Source organism: Fundulus heteroclitus, unplaced genomic scaffold (genome assembly GCF_011125445.2).
Source record: "Fundulus heteroclitus isolate FHET01 unplaced genomic scaffold, MU-UCD_Fhet_4.1 scaffold_41, whole genome shotgun sequence".
Taxonomy (NCBI): Eukaryota; Metazoa; Chordata; class Actinopteri; order Cyprinodontiformes; family Fundulidae; genus Fundulus; species Fundulus heteroclitus.
Window position 1 is genome coordinate 3,027,449 of NW_023396824.1, and position 17,563 is coordinate 3,045,011.

Sequence of the window (17,563 nt, forward strand, 5' to 3'; positions counted from 1 at the left end):
CATCAGGAGATTCTTGATTCATTTCACTGCAGAAATAAACTGCATGTCTAATACTAATGGTTTAGAAGTTTGGTGCTGACTGAGTCTAGTTAAAATCCAGACTTAAAAAACAGAAAATAAAAAGCTGCAGCATTGAATAATAAAATGGAAACCACATATAGAACTACATATAAACCATTTCAGAATAAAGCTCGTTTCTGAGAACAGATTGGATGGTACCGTCTAAACACCCAGAGAATAAAGGTTCTGGTTCTGGTTCTGGAGACCCAGAGATCAGCTAAACTGGAGGAAGGACATAAAGCAGGAATCATATTTCAGCTTTAATTATAATAATCATTTATTAACTCAAACAAGCAGCACAAACTGAAGGTCAGTAGGTTCAGTGGATTTTAGCTGTTGGTTCTGATAGAAAGGACCGATATAAACCAGTAAATAGTTTTAATGTTGGACTTTCTATGAAAACAAGGAAGGATTTCAAAGTTTAAACATTTAACATTTTCAGATTGTTTTCATTTACACCAGTGATCAGAGCAAAAAACTGATTAAAACCAAGCTGAGAAAAAACTGAATAAAATCCTGATCACTGACTAAACCATCAACCAATCAGCTGCAGCCAATCAGCTTCAGTCAGAACCCATCAGCCAATCAGCTGCACTCGTTTCCTTTGATCAGGAAGAAGGTCCCAACAGCCACGCCCAGGAGTCCGATGGTCAGACCAAGTCCACAGAAGACATCAGGTCCAACGCTGGGCTGAGGACTGTTCAGCTCCACATCTGGAGACAGAAGAAAAAGACATGAACATCTGGACCAAGGAGGTGGACCTCCATGTCTGGTTAGTTAGAGACGTGAACATCTAGACTAAGGAGGTGGACCTCCATGTCTGGTTTGATAGAGACGTGAACATCTGGACCAAGAAGGTGGACCTCCATGTCTGGTTTGTTAGAGACGTGAACATGTGGACCAAGGAGGTGGACCTCCATGTCTGGTTAGTTAGAGACGTGAACATCTAGACTAAGGAGGTGGACCTCCATGTCTGGTTTGATAGAGACATGAACATCTGGACCAAGAAGGTGGACCTCCATGTCTGGTTTGTTAGAGACGTGAACATGTGGACCAAGGAGGTGGACCTCCATGTCTGGTTTGTTAGAGACGTGAACATCTGGACCAAGGAGGTGGACCTCCATGTCTGGTTAGTTAGAGATGTGAACATGTGGACCAAGGAGGTGGACCTCCATGTCTGGTCTGATAGAGACGTGAACATGTGGACCAAGAAGGTGGACCTCCATGTCTTGTTTGTTATTAGAGACATGAACATGTGGACCAAGGAGGTGGACCTCCATGTCTGGTTTGATAGAGACGTGAACATGTGGACCAAGGAGGTGGACCTCCATGTCTGGTCTGTTAGAGACGTGAACATCTGGACCAAGGAGGTGGACCTCCATGTCTGGTTAGTTAGAGATGTGAACATCTAGACCAAGGAGGTGGACCTCCATGTCTGGTTTGTTAGAGATATGAACATCTGGACCAAGGAGGTGGACCTCCATGTCTGGTTTGATAGAGATGTGAACATGTGGACCAAGGAGGTGGACCTCCATGTCTGGTCTGATAGAGACGTGAACATGTGGACCAAGAAGGTGGACCTCCATGTCTGGTTTGTTATTAGAGACATGAACATGTGGACCAAGGAGGTGGACCTCCACGTCTGGTTTGTTAGAGACGTGAACATCTGGACCAAGGAGGTGGACCTCCATGTCTGGTTTGTTAGAGACATGAACATGTGGACCAAGGAGGTGGACCTCCACGTCTGGTTTGTTAGAGACGTGAACATGTGGACCAAGGAGGTGGACCTCCATGTCTGGTTTGTTAGAGACATGAACATGTGGACCAAGGAGGTGGACCTCCACGTCTGGTTTGTTAGAGACGTGAACATGTGGACCAAGGAGGTGGACCTCCATGTCTGGTTTGTTAGAGACATGAACATGTGGACCAAGGAGGTGGACCTCCACGTCTGGTTTGTTAGAGACGTGAACATCTGGACCAAGGAGGTGGACCTCCATGTCTGGTTTGTTAGAGACATGAACATGTGGACCAAGGAGGTGGACCTCCATGTCTGGTTTGATAGAGACGTGAACATCTGGACCAAGGAGGTGGACCTCCATATCTGGTTTGATAGAGACATGAACATCTGGACCAAGGAGGTGGACCTCCATGTCTGGTTTGTTATTAGAGACGTGAACATCTGGACCAAGCAGGTGGACCTCCACGTCTGGTTTGATAGAGACGTGAACATGTGGACCAAGGAGGTGGACCTCCATGTCTGGTCTGATAGAGATGTGAACATCTGGACCAAGGAGGTGGACCTCCATGTCTGGTTAGTTAGAGACGTGAACATCTGGACCAAGGAGGTGGACCTCCATGTCTGGTTAGTTAGAGACGTGAACATCTGGACCAAGGAGGTGGACCTCCATGTCTGGTTTGATAGAGACGTGAACATGTGGACCAAGGAGGTGGACCTCCATGTCTGGTTTGATAGAGACATGAACATGTGGACCAAGAAGGTGGACCTCCATGTCTGGTTTGTTATTAGAGACATGGACATGTGGACCAAGGAGGTGGACCTCCATGTCTGGTTAGTTAGAGACGTGAACATCTGGACCAAGGAGGTGGACCTCCATGTCTGGTTAGTTAGAGACGTGAACATCTGGACCAAGGAGGTGGACCTCCATGTCTGGTTTGATAGAGACGTGAACATGTGGACCAAGGAGGTGGACCTCCACGTCTGGTTTGATAGAGACGTGAACATGTGGACCAAGGAGGAGGACCTCCATGTCTGGTTTGATAGAGACGTGAACATGTGGACCAAGGAGGAGGACCTCCATGTCTGGTTAGTTAGAGACGTGAACATCTGGACCAAGGAGGTGGACCTCCATGTCTGGTTAGTTAGAGACGTGAACATCTGGACCAAGGAGGTGGACCTCCATGTCTGGTTTGATAGAGACGTGAACATGTGGACCAAGGAGGTGGACCTCCATGTCTGGTTTGATAGAGACATGAACATGTGGACCAAGAAGGTGGACCTCCATGTCTGGTTTGTTATTAGAGACATGGACATGTGGACCAAGGAGGTGGACCTCCACGTCTGGTTTGATAGAGACGTGAACATGTGGACCAAGGAGGAGGACCTCCATGTCTGGTTTGATAGAGATGTGAACATCTGGACCAAGGAGGTGGACCTCCATGTCTGGTTTGATAGAGACGTGAACATGTGGACCAAGAAGGTGGACCTCCATGTCTGGTTTGTTATTAGAGACATGAACATGTGGACCAAGGAGGTGGACCTCCATGTCTGGTTTGTTAGAGACGTGAACATGTGGACCAAGGAGGTGGACCTCCATGTCTGGTTAGTTAGAGATGTGAACATCTGGACCAAGGAGGTGGACCTCCATGTCTGGTTTGTTAGAGACGTGAACATGTGGACCAAGGAGGTGGACCTCCATGTCTGGTTTGTTAGAGACGTGAACATCTGGACCAAGGAGGTGGACCTCCATGTCTGGTTTGTTACAGACATGAACATCTGGACCAAGGAGGTGGACCTCCATGTCTGGTTTGTTAGAGACGTGAACATGTGGACCAAGGAGGTGGACCTCCATGTCTGGTTTGTTAGAGACGTGAACATGTGGACCAAGGAGGTGGACCTCCATGTCTGGTTTGTTACAGACATGAACATCTGGACCAAGAAGGTGGACCTCCATGTCTGGTTTGTTATTAGAGACGTGAACATGTGGACCAAGGAGGTGGACCTCCATGTCTGGTTTGTTACAGACATGAACATTTGGACTAAGGAGGTGGACCTCCATGTCTGGTTTGTTACAGACATGAACATGTGGACCAAGGAGGTGGACCTCCATGTCTGGTCTGTTAGAGACGTGAACATGTGGACCAAGGAGGTGGACCTCCATGTCTGGTTTGTTACAGACATGAACATCTGGACTAAGGAGGTGGACCTCCATGTCTGGTCTGTTAGAGACGTGAACATCTGGACCAAGGAGGTGGACCTCCATGTCTGGTCTGTTAGAGACGTGAACATCTGGACCAAGGAGGTGGACCTCCATGTCTGGTCTGTTATTAGAGACGTGAACATCTGGACCAAGGAGGAGGACCTCCACATCTGGTTTGTTAGAGACGTGAACATCTGGACCAAGGAGGTGGACCTCCATGTCTGGTTTGTTAGAGACATGAACATGTGGACCAAGGAGGTGGACCTCCATATCTGGTTAGTTAGAGACGTGAACATGTGGACCAAGGAGGTGGACCTCCGTGTCTGGTTTGTTAGAGACATGAACATCTGGACTAAGGAGGTGGACCTCCATGTCTGGTCTGTTATTAGAGACGTGAACATCTGGACCAAGGAGGTGGACCTCCATGTCTTGTTTGTTAGAGACATGAACATGTGGACCAAGGAGGTGGACCTCCATATCTGGTTTGTTAGAGACGTGAACATCTGGACCAAGGAGGTGGACCTCCATGTCTGGTCTGTTATTAGAGACGTGAACATCTGGACCAAGGAGGAGGACCTCCACATCTGGTTTGTTAGAGACGTGAACATCTGGACCAAGGAGGTGGACCTCCATGTCTGGTTTGTTAGAGACATGAACATGTGGACCAAGGAGGTGGACCTCCATGTCTGGTTTGTTAGAGACATGAACATCTGGACCAAGGAGGTGGACCTCCATGTCTGGTTTGTTAGAGACATGAACATCTGGACCAAGGAGGTGGACCTCCATGTCTGGTTTGTTATTAGAGACATGAACATCTGGACCAAGGAGGTGGACATCCATGTCTGGTTTGTTAGAGACGTGAACATCTGGACCAAGGAGGTGGACCTCCATGTCTTGTTTGTTAGAGACGTGAACATGTGGACCAAGGAGGTGGACCTCCATGTCTGGTTAGTTAGAGACGTGAACATGTGGACCAAGGAGGTGGACCTCCATGTCTGGTCTGTTATTAGAGACGTGAACATCTGGACCAAGGAGGAGGACCTCCACATCTGGTTTGTTAGAGACGTGAACATCTGGACCAAGGAGGTGGACCTCCATGTCTGGTTTGTTAGAGACATGAACATGTGGACCAAGGAGGTGGACCTCCATATCTGGTTAGTTAGAGACGTGAACATGTGGACCAAGGAGGTGGACCTCCGTGTCTGGTTTGTTAGAGACATGAACATCTGGACTAAGGAGGTGGACCTCCATGTCTGGTTTGTTAGAGACATGAACATGTGGACTAAGGAGGTGGACCTCCATGTCTGGTTTGTTATTAGAGACATGAACATCTGGACCAAGGAGGTGGACATCCATGTCTGGTTTGTTAGAGACGTGAACATCTGGACCAAGGAGGAGGACCTCCATGTCTGGTTTGTTAGAGACATGAACATGTGGACCAAGGAGGTGGACCTCCATGTCTGGTTTGTTAGAGACGTGAACATGTGGACCAAGGAGGTGGACCTCCATGTCTGGTTTGTTAGAGACGTGAACATCTGGACCAAGGAGGTGGACCTCCATGTCTGGTTTGTTAGAGACGTGAACATGTGGACCAAGGAGGTGGACCTCCATGTCTGGTTTGTTAGAGACGTGAACATGTGGACCAAGGAGGTGGACCTCCATGTCTGGTCTGTTAGATAAAGGTTCCTCACCCCAGATCCTGGTCAGTGGTTCTGTCAGAGCTGGATGGTCCACAGAACAGCTGTAGATGTCTCCCAGCTGAGGGATGAAGTCCAGTCTGGAGATCTGGGTGAAGGTGCTGTCCTTGCTGGGGAAGGGAACGTTGATGCTGGTTCCTTCAGTCACCTTCTGGCCGTTCTTGGTCCAGGAGACGTTGACAGGAGCAGGATAGAACCCAGAGACATGACAGACCAGGATGTTCTTCTCTCCCAGCTCCACGTCGTCTCTGGTGTAGATCACCAGGCTGGAGGGACCATCTGTGGAGAAACCAGACCATCTGAGTCCAGCTGAGGGTTCTGGCTCTGCTCAGGAGGTCCACCTACCACAACATCTTTGTTCAGAGCAGAACTTCTTCTGCTGAGGGATCCATAGGTTCTCAGCAGAGGAACCCAAGGAAGGATAAAAGGTAAATGGACCGGCCCAGAACCTTTTATTCAACACATCTACCAACGGATCTTTACTCTACATCATCCTGTCTGAGACTTCCACAGGTCCAGAGGAGGTTCTGGTCCAGCTGTCAGCAGAACTCACTTGAAGGTCGGTCCATGTTGGACTCATCTGAGCAGAACAGAACCTGCTGAGATTAAAATGTATTCAGAGTCCAGAACGTCTCTGGTTCTAGTAGGACAGTAAACTGGGTCAGCCCAGAGATTCAGAACCAGCAGCAGACCAGAACCGGACCAGCTGGGTCTAAAGGACAGTTTAATGGTTCTGGCAGAGAGAAGAGCTCTGATTGGTGGAAGGAGGTCAGTAAAATTAATATTCATGTGTATAAAGTTTATTGATTTTATGAACCTTGAATAAAAATAATGTTTATATCAGTAAATCTACAGTTATTTATAACAACCTGATCTTTAACCACAAAATTATTATTTTTAACTTTTGTTCTTTTTATGTTCGGATATTTATTGGTTTTAAATACTGTTTAATCTCACTTTTAACATTTTATTTATTGTCTAATAAAACTGCTTCATAAAGTAATATTAATAAAAGCAACGTAATAAAGTTTTAGTATAAACTTCTTATTTCTGACCAGAGAACAGGAGGTTTATCTGGTTATATTAAAGTTTTTATTTAACTTTAAAAGAACCATCAGCTGATCAGAGGAAATTACATCAGTTTAAATTATTATTTACCTTTTTGCTCTGGGATGCCTTTCATGGCCTGACGGCAGCTCTTCAGGTTTGATCTGCAGATCTGTAGATTAGCCACAGCTGATCCATAAGTTCCTTCCGGGTAGCTGGCATGATCAATGAAAGGAGGCAGAGGTTCCACTCCTTTCTCCTGCTTGAAGTCAGCGAACCACTTCTCTTCTCCATCCAGAGCATACATGAACTCTCCATCAGAGTCTGAACAGCCAGCGATAGCAAGGTCCTCATGGAGAACTGTGAACACAGAGACAGCTGAGGAACCTCTGAGGAACCTGCTGAGGAACCTGCTGAGAACCTGCTGAGGAACCTCTGAGGAACCTGCTGAGGAACCTCTGAGGAACCTGCTGAGGTCCATCAGAACCAACAGAACCGGGTCAAACTCACCATCAGCAGAGACCCTCAGGACCCCGCAGAGGAAGAGCAGCAGCCTCATCTTCATCTTCATCATCAGAGACTCGGAGCCTCACTGAGGGAAAGTCCTGCAGCTGCTGGACCCAACGCAGCCAGCAGCCAATCAGAGAGCAGGGAGGGCCGTGACGTCACTGGTTACCAGGTAGAGTCAGCAGCAGCTGAACCCAGACTGGAGCTGATCAGGTTTTTAGACGAAAGCAGTAAAACTTTCAGTTCAGAAGAGGATTTATTAACTTTATTCTATAAAATGATCAAATTATCAGAAACATTCAATAAATTATTTCAGAATAATCTGGATTATTTAATTTCCTCTCAGATAGACTCTGCAGAGGAGATCATCTCCACTAAACCTGGTCCTGGGCTTCCATCAGGACCAGGTTCTGGTCAGATGGAGGATATCTTCACCAGCCTGAGGGGGAGGTCCCTGGAGGTCCAGTCATAGTAATAACACAAGTGGTGTCAACACCATCAGTGTCCAGAAGACATCAATGGAGGGTTAGGGTTAAGGTTAGCTGCAGGTTAGCTTCAGGAACCCTCCAGATGTTCCTGCAGCTGCTGGTTCCTCTATATTAACATTAACATCATGGAGGCTCCATCTCTCTAAAGTCCTGCTGCTGCTTAAACGCTGCAACCCTGGATGTTTCTGACCCGGTCCGGTCCCACCGGTCCCGGTCCAGTAGGTACCACTGTACCCTGGAGAAAAGGACCAGTCAGAGGATGACTGAATCCTTTCTCTGGATGCTGATGAAGATTCATTTAATCTTCCAGGAAAATCATCTTTAATCTCTAAAAGAGGAGATAAAATGATTTAAGGTTGAAACTGCAGGACTGCACCGACAGACTGGACCTTACTATTCAGTAACTGCTCAGAGAACTGGACAGATGGTTCTGATCCCACAACAGATCAACAACTGTGGAATAATTTAAACATTTATTAAATTCCATTAAAATAAAACAACATATTCAGCCAATGAAGAGAAACCTCCATCTGCAGAGAAATGTTCAAAGACAATTTGATGTAATTATTCACTGATTTAATGTGATTAAAACTAAAACCTCTATTAAACAGCCTGTAAAACATTTTCTATTTATGTCAAAGTCCTTAGATTGAAAACCTGGATTCAGAACTTAAAGTTGATAGAAAATGGTATCAGCCATTAAGCCGTTATAATTGTGTTTATTTAATTATTCTCTATAATCTAAGTATCTTTTGACAATAAAACAGTAAATATGATTTTCTACTGCTGACACTTGGAGGCCAAACTAGACCAATTATATCTGTAATCTATATAAATAATTATAATATATTTATTAAAAAGATCTGAAACTGTGAGACAGTCATCTAAAATCTTCTCTGCTGTTAATAATAAAACCTCAGATGAACAAACATTTACTTTTAGTCTGAAACATTCAGGATCTAAACTCTTTATTGTTCCCATAATGACCTTTGGTGAGACACCAGAGTCTAAACTGACCCAGATTCACATTTAGTTAAATTACCTTTAAATTCTGGTCCAGTTCATCAAAGTGAAAAACTAATATTCATAATATTCAATTCATAATTTCATAAACAGCAGATAAAACCTGCAGAACCAAAGAACTGAACCCTTTATACTGATTCACTCTGATAGTTCTGAACCTGTTCTGGTTCTGGTTCAGAGTGTCTAGAACCAGATTGGTGTAAAAATGGTTCTGACGGTACCACGGGTCGGTACCAAGCTGGAACTAAATATCAGAGATTCTGTTCCTGCAGGACCAGCTCCAGGTTCTGCTGCATTTGGGTCATTTTGAAACCTTTAAACTAGTTAAAGTGACTCTTCTGGACTGGATCAATCAGAACCTGAGATCTGTCCTAATGGACCAAAGCTGGCCAGGTCAGCTGTTAACTGGGTCGGTTCTGGGTGACCACAGCATAGAAACAGCTGTTCTGATCAGGTTCTTTAAGGACCCAGCAGTAACAAAGTGTTCCTGATCATCATCCTCTGGGTTCTTCTACCCGGCAACAGCTGATGCAGCGTCATGTGACCCGGTCTCTGGTTTTTCCAGAACTTCTCAGTCAGACCCAGTTAGTTAGAGACAGACAGAGCCATGGCTTCATCGCTGACCTGGTTGCTCCTCTTCATCACCGTCCACTCTGCAGGTAGGACTGATAATTACCCGTAATGACACAGAATATGATCAATACATAATCAATAATTATCAATAATCTGATCAATAAATGGATCAATAATCAGGATTAACCTGATTCACTCTGGACAGCAGGAGAACCAGTGATCTGATCCATACTTTTATTTAATTCATTTAATTTATCCCTCATTATTCTGTGGACCTGGCAGAACCAGTGATCCGATCCCTGATCTCTGGTACCTGGTTTCTGCAGAACCTTCAGAACAGCAATATGGGATCAATATTCTGATTAACTTGATCAATATAAAGACATGTTTGAATAATTTAAAGCTAATCAATGTGAATTATTGGTAGATGATCAATAATCTGATCAGCTGTATATTCAGAGTTGTCTGTTAATAAACTAATAATAAATAAATGCTGTTCTAATTAATAACTGGTAATTAATGCTGTTGTGACTGATCAGTACTGAGGTTCTGTTCTGGTTCCAGGTGGGTTTATGTATTATATGACACAACGTTGTGTGTTTAACTCCACTGAGCTGAAGGACATCGAGTACATCATGTCCTACTATTATGACAAGTTGGAGTACACCAGGTTCAGCAGCAGTGTGGGGAAGTTTGTTGGATACACAGAGCTGGGAGTGAAGACCGCAGAACAATGGAACAGTGATCCTTCAAAGATAGCTATGGTGAACGCTCAGAAGGAGGCCTACTGCCTGAACAACGTTGGTCTTAACTACCAGGTTGCTCTGACTAAATCAGGTGAGTGTTTGTGTTAAATCTCCTCCTGATGTTCCTCAGACCAGCTGCTGATGATAACCTGAGTTATTTCTATTATCACTGATTTATTATTCATTAAATACCAGAACCTCCTCTGACATCATCACCGGGTCACATGGACCCGGTTCTGGGTTCTGGATCATTTACCTGATGCTGGATGGATCAGCTGATCACAGATCCATCACTGCTGCTGATTATTAATAAATACGCTTTAATACCGGAGTTTATACATATTAAAGGTTTACAGTCAGAAACGCATTATTATAGAAATATTAAAAATTATCATTAACTTTAGAGAAATAAACATGTTTATCCACCTAGAATATATTTATTTATATCTGTTGGTAGTAAACAGACATAATTATGGAATTTATCTCCTACACTGAACTGTAGAAATAAGTAACAGAAGTTAAGCTTAGTCTGTAACACACAGTTTTATCTATAATAACCTTGATATTAATAAAAATTCATGACTCTTTAGTTTATCTGAACCCAGATCAGTTTGTATAGATCAATGACTTTATTAGTGATGACTATAGTCATATAATAAATGCAAATGTATTTATTATATGACTATAGTCATGACTAATAAATAAATGACTATTAGTGATGACTATAGTCATATAATAGATACAAATTTATTTATTATATGACTATAGTCATGACTAATAAATAAATGACTTTATTAGTGATGACTATAGTCATATAATAAATGCAAATTTATTTATTATATGACTATAGTCATAACTAATAATTAAATGACTTTATTAGTGATGACTATAGTCATATAATAAATACATTTGCATTTATTATATGACTGTAATCATGACTAATAAATAGCTGACTATGGTTGATGACTATAATCAACCTCGGTTGTGATTTAAAAATTTCCCAGAACTAAGTTTCTATAGATAAATAAGTCATCACTAATACATAAATGACTTTATTATTGATGACTATATAGCTATGTTATCATAAATAATAGTAATTTATTTACTAGGGATGCTTTATGGTCATAAATGATAAATAAATGACTATTTATTAGTAATTATTTATTAGTCCTTAGTGATTATTTATTATGTGATGCCTAAAATCAAACTGTGGTTTGATTTAATCATTTCTATGAATCAGAACAAAGTGAATAAAGTCTAGTTTATTTCTCCCAGCAGCTTCAGTCCTGCTTTAACTGATTTTATCGTCATTAATCCTTAACGTTACACCAATGACGTCATTAATAAATCCTGAGGTTCCAGAAAGTAAAACGTTTCCTCCATCATTAAACCAGGTGAGTTTAAAGCAGAGTCTGCTCCTCCTGCTCCTCCTGCTCTGGTCTCCTGCAGCTCTTAGATGTTCCTCTGATCCTGAATGAACCTGCAGACCTGAACCAAAGATCTTAACTATCTTCTGTGTCTTCCAGTGGCGCCGACGGTCAGGATCTACTCCACCACGCCCCCTGCTGGCAGCCACCCCGCCATGCTGGTCTGCAGAGTTTACGACTTCTACCCCAAAACCATCAAGGTGAGCTGGCTCAGAGACGGACAGGAGGTCACCTCTGATGTCACCACCACCGACGAGATGGAGGACGGAGACTGGTACTACCAGGTCCACTCCAACCTGGAGTACACGCCCAGGTAGGTCCTGGTTCTGGTACCACAGGTTCTGATCCAGGTTCTGGTCCAGGTTCTGGTACCACACACAGGTTCTGGTCCAGGTTCTGGTCCAGGTTCTGGTACCACACACAGGTTCTGGTCCAGGTTCTGATCCAGGTTCTGATCCAGGTTCTGGTCCAGGTTCCACTCAGAGCTGCTGGTTCTTGTCTCTGCAGGTCTGGAGAGAAGATCTCCTGCATGGTGGAACACGCCAGCCTGAAGGAACCTCTGATCACTGACTGGAGTAAATACCTGCATGACTCCTTACCTGTCTGAGTCTCACCTGTCTCTGTCTCACCTGTCCTGTCTCACCTGTCTCACCTGTGTGTCCTCAGATCCGTCCATGTCTGAGGCAGAGAGGAACAAGCTGGCCATCGGAGCTTCAGGACTGATCCTGGGTCTGGTTCTGTCTCTGGCTGGGTTCATCTACTACAAGAGGAAGGCCAGAGGTCAGAACCCTTTCAGAACTGTTCTGTAGATCTCCAGTTAGGATCTGATGCAGAAGCTTAGGGAGAAGGAACCAGTTTTAGGGGAACAAGAACCATCTGAGGTTCTGTTGGACTCAGAGCTGCAGAACTTTGACTAGGTTTCCCATCATCTCCATGTAAACACTGGTTCTGTGTCCAGGTTCTAAGTTTGGACCAACTCAGTTATAAAGTCAAAATTCTGGTTCCTGGTGTCTCCTGATGACCTCCATGGTCCACTCTGACCCGGTCCAGTTGGTTCTCGGTGGTCAGAGTCTGTAACAGCAGTGGTTCTAGAACATTTGGTTCTGGACAGTTTCTCTGCGCTACAGTTCACTTTTAGACCCGTTTCAGTTCTTTATGAACCTCTGAAGTTCTGACCCATTTAAAGAGGAGCTCCAGAACATCCTCCTGAGCTGCTAAAACCAGAACAGAACCATGCAGATCTTTATTCCTGACCCAGACCCGGTGGACCCAGTTCAGAGTAGTACTGCCCACCTGGACCCGGTACCTGGTGTCTGACCCTCTCCATTATGTCTTTCAGGACGGATTCTGGTTCCAACTAACTGAGCCTGGATGGTGGTTCTGGTTCTGTCAGATGTTTCTGCTTCGACCCGCCTTCAGTTTCCAGCTGACAGAAGATTCTGTCTGAACTGGACCTTCTGACCCTGATCCAGAACCTCCCCAGAACAAGTCACAGCGGTGTCAGTTCCTTCAGGACGGGTTCTATGGTGGTTCTGGTCCTGGTCTGGACTCTGGTTCTGTCTCATGTAATCATCCTGAGTAATCATCTGAAACCTTCAGCTCCTCTGATTATATTTTATTACATTTTTGTTGTTCTAAACCCAAATAAACTGTCAGAACCTCCCGTATGTCTCTTTACTTAACCGGATCAGGAGCTGCAGGTTCGGTTCTGGATCAGGTAAACCGGTTTAGAGGAACCTGGTTAACCTGTGTAACAGGACAGTTATTGGTTGAGGAATTTTGTCAAAATACACCGTCTCCCTTTTCTTTATGTAGAAATGTCGCCCCCTGGTGGCTGCCGGTGGTACATGTTTCAGAAAATATTTGTGTGAAAATTATTTAATATTAGAGTAACTAAATATATATATATAGGTTAGGGTTAGGATTAGGGTTAGGTTATCCTAATCCTAACCCTTAGGTATATGTATGATATGTTTTCTTTAAATAAGGGACCATTATAACTCCCCCCACCCCAACATAAAATGGTTTGACCATTAGGACAACGGCTGGCTGCAGCTTTGAAAGTTCGTTCGGCTGCAAACTAAGAATCACAGGTGCACAGAAAAGAAAAGAAATAAGAGAAGATGACATGAAATTTTATTAGTAAATATTTTTTTAAAACTGAGGATGAGTCAGGAACAGGTCTAGGAACGGAATTGCAGAGCAATGATGCCCATCCAGAGCCTGGTAAGAAGCAATGCGTTTATCAATGTGATTTTAAAGTAGAGCATCCACAAGCTAGTGTAAGGGGAAAACATCTTTTCTTTTACAGAAATACTGGAGCTTAGCGCCAAAAAAACAGAAAGCAGAGAGAGGGCAGAGGTCCAGGTACAAAAGACAGAGCGCAGCAGGAGAGGCAGCTGAGGGGAGGGGGGGGGGCAGCGTGTGTTTGAGGAGGAGACAGAGAGAGCCATCCCTAGAGATAACAGAGACAGTGCAGGTGGAGAGGCTTATTACCCGATTGGATAGTCTGAGCACAGTGGCTCAGAGACAGAACACAGCATTAATTTCAATGATTCCGCGTTATAGGCCAACAAAACTGACAGCCAAAATGAATTTAATGAACTGTGTGCTCAGCGTGTGCTCAACACTATTCTGAAAGAAAGGCAGGAAACAACATTTTATTTCAGAATATGTGATGTGTCACCCTTAAAGCAAAATGTTGTGTTGCTGAGGTAGGCCTACGTCAGCCAGACATCCCCTGAGGATGGTGGGGGGGATAAATGAACGTTTCCTTGGATTTAAAGCATGTTCAAAATGTCAGGGTTCTGCCTGGGTTCCTGCTCTGATTGCCTCCACAGGTAGTGGCTGTGGGGGCGTGCCTCACACCTGCGGCTCGTCAGAGGCAGCTTCCTCTGGCTTCTTAAGCAGAGCACGGACAGATGGAAGACGCCAGAGCCTTAACCAGTCGTGGTACGACATGGCCTGTGACCAAGCCTTAGAAACCTGCTAGTAAGTTTTTCGTCTCTCTGTTTTTGAACAAATTTTGGTTCTCCTGTTTTTGTCACAGTTTTGTGTGCATGGATGCACTCACCAGTCTCGAAGCTCCGAAGAGATTTTTGAACCTGTGGAATCATCAGCTGATTCTGCTCTGGCGCTCCCCCTCTTACTCCCTTGGTGTTACCAAGACGGGCTCAAAGTTCCCCTCTCCTGGATTCCACAGGCTTCTCCAGGACTCCTGAACTCTGGTTAATCCGTCTGTCGTCCCGTCAGTTGAGGTTTGCCCTGCAGTCACCACCTCATCTAGAGTAGCACACAAGGTTCCCTCGGTGCTACTCTTCCCCGGTTAGGTCTCTCCTGCTACATGGTAAGCAGCGTATGATTTGGCACGTTCCTGGTTCTTGCCTTCTATTCATTCTCTCCCCCTTCTCTTACAGTCAACCCTGCTCTGACGTTCAGGCCTCGTCCAGGCGAATAGATTCTTGCTTCATTTATTGCCTTCTTAGTAAACATCTTAAACTGTGCTCTGGTCACCCGTTATCTGCATGTGAGCTAAGCATCTCAAAAACAAAAAAACATGACACAAAAAAGACAGGAGAAATTGCTGCAATGATATGCAGCATGGGCCTGCCTAGAAATAGATATATTCTCTGACTTCATCAATCAGCTGTACAAACTTATTTCACAGAGGGTTTTAGGTTGTTCTCTACACAGCTTGTCTGAAACACCATGCAGTGCCTGAATAGAAGCAGTGGTCCTGTGGCAAAGCATTTACCTGCTGTGATCCAGGCATTAGACCTCCTCATCACCAGGTAACCTCACCAGTGAGACCAAAGCTGGGCCACATGGCCTGAATACTTACCTTCAGTCCTTTAATGCAGCTCTGCTCCTCACATTTTGGGTCAAAGTTCTGCAGTGCATAGAGGATAGAAACCTCACCAGTCAATCCTCAACCATCTCACTGGAAGCTGCCAATGTGAAGGAACTGATGGAGGAGGTCGCCTGCATGCGTGCATCATGGGAGAACGTTCTCACTGAAGCAACTGCAGTTACCAACTCTATGGACATCAAATCCCAGTTAGAAATGAGAAAGAAAAAGATTTTCTTTGAGTCAGAGGAGCAAATACAGACACTTTAGAGGTTTTTTTATGTTGCAATGGACATTCATATCAATGGAAAGGATATGTGACGAATCTGGTGTTCTGTGGAAATTCAGAGATATGTCACCAGAAAGCACCGTTACTATGGAGGACCAAGTCTTCCATATCTAAAAATAAATACAGAAATAAATAAATGCTCAATAAATAAATAAGCATACAATTAATTGCCACCAAATTAATAAATGTAGGTAGAAATGAAATTATACAGTGAGACATAAATGTATATATCTCTTTTAATTAGCTTCTTTATTTATTTGCCTTTGTAATAATTACCTTATTTATTTATTGTGCGTTATAATCTTCAACTTTATTTATTAATTACTTATTTTTTTAAGTATTTATTTTTGTGCATCTTATAATATTTTTGTATGTTTTATTCTTCCTTTGTATTTTTTTACCCTATATATTTCTGTGATGCTATTTATTTCTGCCTGTTGTTTTTACATTTCTGCCTGTCCTTTTTACATTTCTGCCTGGGATCTGAAATGTTTTTTTATGGTTTCAGATTCGTTTTTTCCAGATCAATAACTCATCGGCGGATGATTTATTCTACAAAACTGACACCTCTCTGCAACCACAGCAAGGCAGACAGTGAGCTACAACCATAGTTTCCTCAAAACGAGTCTCCCATTGCGCCGGGTGAATTACATTGGACCCTATGCAGAGCTCGCTTGATAAGAAAATACTGTAGTTGATTATAAAAGTCCCGTTGACTCCACGGAGTCAACAGGATCTAGCTCATGGTTGATCTGGTTGAGGGGCTCCGATTTCGGCCAGCGTCTCTCAGCTGCTCCCTCCTCCCACACGCGGTGGTGCATTTAGGGACCGCCAAAAAACCTTTGAATCAAGCACTCTTGAGAAACAAAAGTCAATAAATTCCGTATTTTGTGACCACCTATAACAAAACTAATATAAAATCATGCCACTAAATAAAATCTGTAAGGCACCCTTGTTTTTATCCCATTTTAAGCTATTTTCAATTTTTAAGATTTATTCAAAGACAATAGTTGGCTGAAGTAGTAGAACAATTTCACAAAGATTTTGAGTGAGTGGGTCACATGACCTGGAAGCTAATGAAGAAAAGTCCAAATTTTTGTCTTTAAAATTGAAAATAGCTTAAAAATTAATAAAAACAAGTGTGCCTTACAGATTTTTATCTATTGGCATCAATTTATATTAGTTTATCTTAGCTGGTCACAAGATAATACATTTATTGATTTTTATTTCTCAAGAGAGCTTGGTTCAAAAGTTTTTTGACGGTCCCTAAATGCACCACCGCGTGTGGGAGGAGGGAGCAGCTGAGAGACGCTGGCCGAAATCGGAGTCCCTCAACCGGATTAACCATGAGCTAGATCCCGCTGACTGCGCGGAGCTGTAATGTCCAATATCCAAATTCAAACCAACTTCACTGCGGTGCTGGATCATGCGTAAAGACGCAGCGTGAACCCCAAGTGTTGCAGCTGAGGGGGAAATGTTGGATCGGCTTGATGAAACTCCGCCTCCTTCACAAATTAGACCAACATGGATAGAATAATGATAATATGTAGTGCTTTTTATTGCCTGGATGTGAATCTGATAATTCATATTGTGCCTTTTATAATCAACTACAGTATTTTCTTATCAAGCGAGCTCTGCATAGGGTCCAATGTAATTCACCCAGCGCGGTGGGAGACTCGTTTTGAGGAAACTACGGTTGTAGCTCACTGTCTGCCTTGCTGTGGTTGCGGAGAGGTGTCTGTTTTGTAGAAGAAATCATCCGCCGATGAGTTACTGATCTGGAAAAACCAAATCTGAAACCACAGAAAAACATTCAGATCCCAAATGTACAGCGTTGTAATTCTTCCAGTCTATTAGCAGCTTTCCTTAAGAGGTCGGACACTGAACGTCTGACTGCTGAGTTTGACATTACTTAAGCTTT

The 17,563-nt window shown here is 43.8% G+C and overlaps 2 protein-coding genes and 1 long non-coding RNA gene across 4 annotated transcripts; 1 reads left to right on the forward strand and 2 right to left on the reverse strand.

Annotated features, from left to right (window-relative positions):
• Positions 1–312: 312 nt before the first annotated feature.
• Positions 313–7,354, reverse strand: LOC105924319 (HLA class II histocompatibility antigen, DR alpha chain). The gene is made up of 5 exons (XM_036131142.1): positions 7,253–7,354; positions 6,854–7,102; positions 5,690–5,974; positions 631–773; positions 313–589 (listed from the first exon to the last, which is right to left on the reverse strand). The coding sequence occupies exons 1-4, from the start codon at positions 7,314–7,316 to the stop codon at positions 646–648; spliced, it is 726 nt and encodes a 241-aa protein (XP_035987035.1). The 5' UTR covers positions 7,317–7,354; the 3' UTR covers positions 313–589; positions 631–645.
• On the reverse strand, positions 3,450–3,836 carry LOC118560252. Its single transcript, XR_004929218.1, has 2 exons — positions 3,747–3,836; positions 3,450–3,695 (listed from the first exon to the last, which is right to left on the reverse strand). It is a non-coding gene; the product is annotated as an uncharacterized LOC118560252 (long non-coding RNA).
• A 1,956-nt stretch (positions 7,355–9,310) lies between the features above and the next one.
• Positions 9,311–13,169, forward strand: LOC105923630 (H-2 class II histocompatibility antigen, E-S beta chain-like). 2 transcript variants are annotated; one of them, XM_036131138.1, is made up of 6 exons: positions 9,317–9,419; positions 9,898–10,170; positions 11,606–11,819; positions 12,014–12,081; positions 12,173–12,286; positions 12,846–13,169. In XM_036131138.1, the coding sequence occupies exons 1-6, from the start codon at positions 9,368–9,370 to the stop codon at positions 12,869–12,871; spliced, it is 747 nt and encodes a 248-aa protein (XP_035987031.1). In that variant the 5' UTR covers positions 9,317–9,367; the 3' UTR covers positions 12,872–13,169. The 2 variants fall into 2 exon arrangements, with proteins under 2 accessions (XP_035987030.1, XP_035987031.1); XM_036131137.1 differs by lacking the exon at positions 12,846–13,169 and having other exon boundaries at positions 9,311–9,419; positions 12,173–12,328.
• The last annotated feature ends 4,394 nt before the right edge of the window (positions 13,170–17,563 follow it).

What these genes read in the sequence shown, in the direction of transcription:
- LOC105924319 (XM_036131142.1), bottom strand. Translation starts at nt 7,316, where the DNA reads ATGATGAAGATGAAGATGAGGCTGCTGCTCTTCCTCTGCGGGGTCCTG. An exon ending in CCTGAGGGTCTCTGCTGATG is followed by an intron (nt 7,103 to 7,252) that starts GTGAGTTTGACC and finishes CTGTGTTCACAG; the next exon opens with TTCTCCATGAGGACCTTGCT. An exon ending in AGGCATCCCAGAGCAAAAAG is followed by an intron (nt 5,975 to 6,853) that starts GTAAATAATAAT and finishes GTTTCTCCACAG; the next exon opens with ATGGTCCCTCCAGCCTGGTG.
- LOC105923630 (XM_036131137.1), top strand. Translation starts at nt 9,368, where the DNA reads ATGGCTTCATCGCTGACCTGGTTGCTCCTCTTCATCACCGTCCACTCT. An exon ending in AACCTGGAGTACACGCCCAG is followed by an intron (nt 11,820 to 12,013) that starts GTAGGTCCTGGT and finishes TTGTCTCTGCAG; the next exon opens with GTCTGGAGAGAAGATCTCCT. An exon ending in ACCTCTGATCACTGACTGGA is followed by an intron (nt 12,082 to 12,172) that starts GTAAATACCTGC and finishes GTGTGTCCTCAG; the next exon opens with ATCCGTCCATGTCTGAGGCA.